At 35.3% G+C, this 7109-nt stretch overlaps 1 protein-coding gene across 1 annotated transcript; it reads right to left on the bottom strand.

Annotated features, from left to right (window-relative positions):
* Positions 1-604: 604 nt before the first annotated feature.
* Positions 605-5471, bottom strand: LOC129433764 (inter-alpha-trypsin inhibitor). Its single transcript, XM_055192405.2, has 6 exons — positions 5312-5471; positions 3103-3300; positions 1452-1628; positions 1317-1361; positions 1147-1225; positions 605-979 (listed from the first exon to the last, which is right to left on the bottom strand). The coding sequence occupies exons 1-6, from the start codon at positions 5382-5384 to the stop codon at positions 865-867; spliced, it is 687 nt and encodes a 228-aa protein (XP_055048380.2). The 5' UTR covers positions 5385-5471; the 3' UTR covers positions 605-864.
* Positions 5472-7109: the final 1638 nt, after the last annotated feature.

Here is a 7109-nt window from a genome sequence, read left to right as displayed (position 1 = left end):
TAGTAGAAATGCACATAGATGTGTATAAAGGCTAGATGTCTCACCCGCCCTGCTGGCCAATTGAGAGGAACGTCCGCATGTGGCGGCCATCTTACCTCAGGCAGCTCGCTTACTTGTAACATTACGTTTTAATGGTGCATGTACTTTTAAATGACCATAACTTCCTCAATTTTCTACCGATTTTCAAACGGTTTGGTTTGTCACAAACATTAAATATGTAACTATGACACTGCATACTTATACTAAAAAAAATCATGAAACATGTTAAAGCATCCAGAATTAGGGCCACGTTAATAACGTTTGTCAGAAAACAAACCTTTTGAAAATTGGTAGAAAACCGAGCAAGTCATGGTCATGGTGTCGTGGTTGAATAGTGCAGATTAAGGGGTGGAATTATACCCTTCTGACATCACAGGGAGAGCCAAATTTCAGTGACCTATTTTTTCCCATGCTTGCAAAGAATGGTTTACCAAAACTAAGTTACTGGGTTGATCTTTTTTTACATTTTCTAGATTGATAGAAGCACTGGGAACCCAATGATAGCCTTAAACATGGAAAATTTGATTTTCATGATATGTATCCTTTAAAGCATTTCAGAACATACTAACAGTTTATTTTTTATTGTGACAAGTTTTAGGACATACAGTATAAAAACAAATGTTACATCACATCAAAATACAGCAGATACAAGCATAAAGTACAAGTGAGAGTATATGAACCTTATCATTCCCTGAACATAGTCAACCTTTTATGGTCGAGTATTTGGTTAATAACAATTGGCCAGTGTTTACTCCATAATGCACATTTGTGGTGTAAAATTTGTAAAGGTTAAGGAATTAAAATAAAAAATCCACTAATGATCTATTATGGTGTCGGACTTGACTGTACGTCTCCTCCAGCCATTTCGACTCTCTCTTCTTTTAAAGGTTGATCTGATGACTTGTCTTTTCCTTTTTTCTCACGCTTTTTTGAGCTAGGCCTAAAATGTAAAATTGACAAAAAATGATATACAATATTCAAACTTTACCCCAGAAGCAAAAACACAACTGACCCAGTCAAGTTAAAGAACTGTTACTAACTGTTATATAATATCACATTATTAAAAATGGTTTAATATAATACAGACATAAATTGTAAATTACTTACTTCTCCTTGACAGCAAAGACAATCACCACAATGAGAATGATAGCACCAATAAGGCCCAGGACAACACCCAAGATAAGTCCTATAGGAGTCAAGTACAGTATAGATTCATATCAATGGTTTAAATGATATGGTTGAAAACAGATATTGTGTGGGTAATTTGAGATCCTTACCGACTGGTACATCGGTTTCATCTGAATGATCCTCAAGGCCTGCGTCTATTCATGTGTCACACAAAATATCTACATTAAAATTTGGTTTTGCATATAGAACTGAGGTTGAACAATGTCATTTTATTTTACACATACCTGCCGCCCTGTAACATGTAGCATTACAGTCACTAAATGTGAGGAAGCGATTTCCATTGCCTACACAGCCAGACCAGTAGAAAGACTTGCATGTGTGATGTTCAGGGCTGTAGTAATATCTTATGTAGTAACCGAGACATTCGCCTGGTTTTTTAGGAAGGGTGCAAGCCTGAGTTTCTAGAAAAGATAAAAGATAATTTTAAAATTCACATACAGCAAGATCCAGAAGTCTGATGAAAATCTTTTCTATTTTATATTATCAGAATTTTGGTGAAGATTTGAATTGAAAATTAATAAAAGCATAGTTTTGTAATGAGAGAATGCTTTGTCCCATGAATGATGTATTATGCATCTTAAAGGGACACCTCTTTTTTTGAAAATATGCAAATATATGAAAATATTTCCAGCTCTCGTAGAGTTTAAACATTTGATTTTTACCGTTTTGGAATCCATTTAGCCGATCTCCGGGTCTGGCGGTACCACTTTTAGCATAGCTTAGCACAGTCCATTGAATTTGATTAGACCATTAGCATCGCGCTCAAAAATAACCAAGAAGTTTTTATATTTTTCCTATTTGAAGGAGGCGCAATGATATTACGCTGTGCCCGAAAATAGTCCCCTGCTATTGAAAGTTACTTAGGGGGACTATTTTCGGCTGCTGCGTATGTCATTGCACCTTCAGCCATGTTACAGCAGCAAAGTCCTTGATTATTACGCCAGAATGAGAGTATAGTTCCTAGTCATATCGGCCTAGAAAATCGCATCTTTTAATTTTCCGTCGGTCTTAGTACACGATGTAACTACAGAAGAGTCAAGTTTTAAATATAAAATATTTAAAACTATTTGGTTATTTTTCAGCGCGATGCTAATGGTCTAATCAGATTCAATGGATTGTGCTAAGCTATGCTAAAAGTGTTACCGCCAGACCCGGAGATCGGCTGAATGGATTCCAAAACGATAAAAATCAATTGTTTAACTCTAGTGGAGCTGGAAAATGAGCATATTTTCAAAAAAGTGGAGTGTCCCTTTAAAGGCGCGGTGCATGATTTCTGAAAGCCAATGTTCAAATTTGAAATCACCTAAACAGACAAGCCCCAGCCCTTCTTTTGAGAGACCCACCTCATACATACACAACCAAGGCAACGATGTCGGTTAGTAGACACGGCTCTTACTGCTGATTGGCTACAAGTGTACTCGTCCCGACTCCCTTTCCCAAAGTGTTTTTCAAAAATCATGCACCCCGCCTTTAATAAAATCAATATTCTGTGAATATTCTGTCTTACTCATTACTATGATGTCATAGTCACACATTTTTTAAAGTGGGTCAAATTCTGGCCTGAGTTTGAATAAAAGCTGTTTTTGAAATAACAAGGAAGTGTTTTGTAAAGGATGTTATTATAGTATAACAACCTCTTAACTGTCAAGATCAATGAGAATTTGAATTCTCAGCTCATGACCCTTTTAACTATTAACCTACAAAGAGTGCAAAGTTTATGGATAGTCAGTAGAATGGTATTGTTATTTTTACCACATGGTGGCAGTATTTTATAAATTGTTAGGGAGGGATTGGTGCTCTTTCTGTCTGTCTTTCTTCATCTTCACTGGGATACAAACAAAACATTACTGTAAACAAATCAATGATAAAAATTACCATCCATTGGGAACAGTTCTGAAGCTCTAGCAGAACAGTTTCTCATGCACTGTTTCTCAGTTCTAAAGCGGTTTCCATTCCCACCCAATCCATTGTAACGGAAAGGGAAACAGTTGTCTTTAGTCTGATCATAGTACATGTAAATCACAACTTCAGCTCCCGATTCATCACCTGTTTCAGGCTCCATTCTGCAGACATCTAGATTTTAGTAAACAAAAGGACAGACACAAATTACATCCTTGTCTAAGATCTATGATATAAAAGTAATATCAAAGGTTTATTAAACATGGAAATATTTTTTTATTATTAAATTTACATTATTTGTACCACATTACACTAAGGTGATAGAAACAAGCTTGGAAGTCCAAGTGCAAAAGACCATCGAATGATTAATGTGTAACTAATCTGGGACAGTCCACACCTAGTTTTTATGATGGCCATAAATGTGATCATTCTTTACATATATACACTGTATGCTTAGATGTTAATGTTTACTAGCAGTTTACACCTGTACAATGTGAGATTAACTGTGTCTTACAAAAATATTAGACAGTGGTTTCATTGGTACAAATAAGGGCTACTTTTCTGTCTTTGCATATATAAAAGGAAAAAAATAAACCCCAGTAAACAACTGATGATACCTTGCAATTCTCAGTAACTGTAGGTTGTGTTGGTTATTGAATACCTGAATAATGTTGATGTTTATATTGACGTCTATGCATAATGTTGATGTTATGACGTTTATGTTTTAGCTAATTGCATGTTATTTAAGATTTGATTAACCTATGAATTATGGAAACCAGCCCAGTTGACAGTAAAACATGTTATTATATATGACATTATAACACGGCTTCACATAATGCTTTAAATTAAATAGAATTATAAAACGGTTAGTTCTAATCCTTGATTCTGATTGGTCAATAGGTGTGCTTTATTCACAATAAAACACTGCTATGACCGCTTCACCCAACGGTTCTATTTAATATCACTGCGCCCTTAGCAACACCCTTAGCAACACATAAACATATAATGAGACAAAAGCCGTTTCTCAATACCAAGTACGCCAAACTCGGACTTGTGTCCTTCGTAGTTCGAACTTGCAAGTTCAGACTCAGAAGAACGAACTCCTGACGCGAAATGCATTATGGGAAACTCCACACAAGTCTCCTCTGATGCATCCTCGATAAAATGGGCGGATCAAGAACACATCCGGGGATTTTATGTGAACTTGCGCTTGATGCGAACTTTGAATTGGAACAGTACTTGGGCCGCGACTGATGACGTTTCACAAGTCCACAAGAACGCAAGTACAGACAAGAACGCATATTGAGAAACGGCTAAAGTCTGAGAACAGTTTGTTGTTTTTATTTGAGCTTTCATGTTGTTGTTCGCAGTCAGGGACTATTTTTTCTAGGAGAAGGAATGCTTTTATTGATTTAACTTCATGAAAGTTGCACTAATATATTTTTTTACTTTAATATTGTGTGGTAACCGTTTTATAAAAGCAATAAGGTACTCGAGGCAAGTGCTGTATCGTGAATAAGTAACGGCTGAAGGGGTTGCAGGCACTCCGCTTCGCGTCGTGCCTAACAACGCCCTTCAGCCGTTACTTATTCACGATACAGCACAGCCTCTCGTACCTTATTGCTTACATATATTAAATGTTCCTGCATTTTATTGGAAATAGTTTTTTTAATTCTGTGAATGATCTTGTTCATCATTATTAGGCCTATGTTTTAGTTGAGCAGCTTATTTCCCCCTTCCATTAACCCAACATGGCGAGATGACTTTAAGGTGTGACAATGAAATCCTACAGTATGTTCAAACAATAACCTTTGCTCATACACATATATTTTAACTTTACACACTACAGAATAAGTGGTTTACATTTAGTTTGTTCAGTCATTTGTTTAACCTAAAGGTTCCACTATACCCCATCACACAATTACATACAAAACAGAAGACATTTAGGCATTTAGATTTTTTATTTTTTTTAATAAAAAATAAATAGCCAAAGCATAGAAAAATCTGCTTTATTCTGGGTCACTTGACTCTATATTGCTCTGGTCCAGATTCCTTTCTACAAATAAAATTTTGTTTCAGGGCCCCCTGGACCCGTGAGTCCCTATAAACACATCCACCTTTTACAAGCTATGACCCTGCTTTTTGTTTTGTATCGTGTGTTATGAAAAATATAGAAAGCACTTACCCGGTTTCCCAGTCTGGGCCTGAATGTTGTGATAAAGAGCAAAAATGAACAAAATAATGCCAAGCTCCCTCATGGTGAATCATACAGTTGTGTGAACGTTGGAAAAGATGAACGGTTGAAAATTATAATGAAAGAAGGAAGGACATTTTACCCTTTGTACTTTACTATCGATAAGAGCAATAAACTTCAGGGAGGGTCCACTATAGAGTTTAAAAAAATGGCAACATGAAACATTGCCTCTTTAAATGTATATTAAATGTATAAACATGACATGTAGACCACATTAGTATTTGTACATAATGCTTGGAGTATTCACAAAGTAGAAATTGATTAAACTAGAGATTAAGTAGATATGCCAGAAGTCTAGTTTCACCATTCAGAATACAGTGAGACAACAATTAAACAGCAAAAATGATTACACATGGGTGTATGTCATATTAATGACTCTCTGGAGAGTTCACATTACCAGTGCTGTACAATTTGCTGTGGGACAATTATTGAAAGGTTACCAATGAAAATAGTATCTGGCAAGATGCCAGTTAAAGGCTCAGCAATTTGATTCAGGTTTCAATAGCAGGCACTTACAATGAAAGATAATCTGTCATAAGCAGTGACGGCTGATGACTCTTCCAAAGGGCGCAAATTCAAAATATGTGTTCTGAGTGTCATGTGTGTTGCTCGTCATTTCAAAATATGTGCTTTAATTTAAAATAATCACAAAAATACAATGTTTTATTGAAGTAAAACTATTGAAATTGGAGTGGAAATGCATTTTTTTTAAGTTATATTTTTGGCCATTTTGCCTTTATTTTGACAGTAATTGAGGAGAGACAGGAAAGTACAGGGAGGAGAGAGACAGTGTTGTATTCGAGACCAGCTCATTCGAGTCCGAGTCAAGACAATGTCCACATGAAGTTGGGTCTGAGAAAAGACTTAAGGTCATAGTTTGTGCTATGGCATTTCTGATCTCACTCAATTCATGTTTTGTTAAAAATGTCACCCTCAGTTTAATGATTTTAAAATCCTCTCTATAATATTAGGTCCTACAATATACACAGGTCCACTGTAACACCACAGCATACCAATTTACAAAATAATTATTTTTTTTTTAAATAATAATTTAGTTAAATAAAGATAATTGCTAATAAGCTGTACTGTGCAAAAGTCTTAGGCCACCACCACCAGACTTGTTGTTTTAGAAGTTTTAATGTCCATCCATATTTATTTTTCAATCCATTTTATTAAGATACAAACAGAAAATACAGGAAATATGTACAAAAAAAAAATGTTCAGGACTAAATGTCTTAGGCATCTTCAGTGTTTAGTGTGACCTCTCTCGGCACTAAACACATCTTGAGCTTTTTGAGCAGAATGAAGTAAAAAGACTTATTTCTTTAAAATGAGAAATTAGGATTTAATTTTATTTAGGTTTAAGAGATCCTAACGTTTTCTGCTATTGCTCAAGTGGAAGGGGAGTTTACCCTAAAAACTTGACACATCAGTTTACATTTTTATACAGTTTTTAAAAGGCACATGGCATGAAAATGTAACTTTATGAGGTTTTTTAACATTAATATGAGTTCCACCAGCCTGTTTATGTTCCCCAATTGGTTAAAAATGGTGATAGGTGTAAACTGAGCAGTGTTGGGGCTAGTCACTCAAAAAAAGTAATATATTAGATATTACGTATTACTCTCAAAAATAGTAATGCCTTACTTTACTTTATTACTCTCTGGAGAAAGTAACTAGTTATATTACTAGTTACCTTTTTTCTGGACAAGAATGTTTATTTAGGCAA

This window comes from Misgurnus anguillicaudatus, chromosome 6 (genome assembly GCF_027580225.2).
Source record: "Misgurnus anguillicaudatus chromosome 6, ASM2758022v2, whole genome shotgun sequence".
Taxonomy (NCBI): Eukaryota; Metazoa; Chordata; class Actinopteri; order Cypriniformes; family Cobitidae; genus Misgurnus; species Misgurnus anguillicaudatus.
This window is presented reverse-complemented; position numbering and strand designations above follow the sequence as displayed.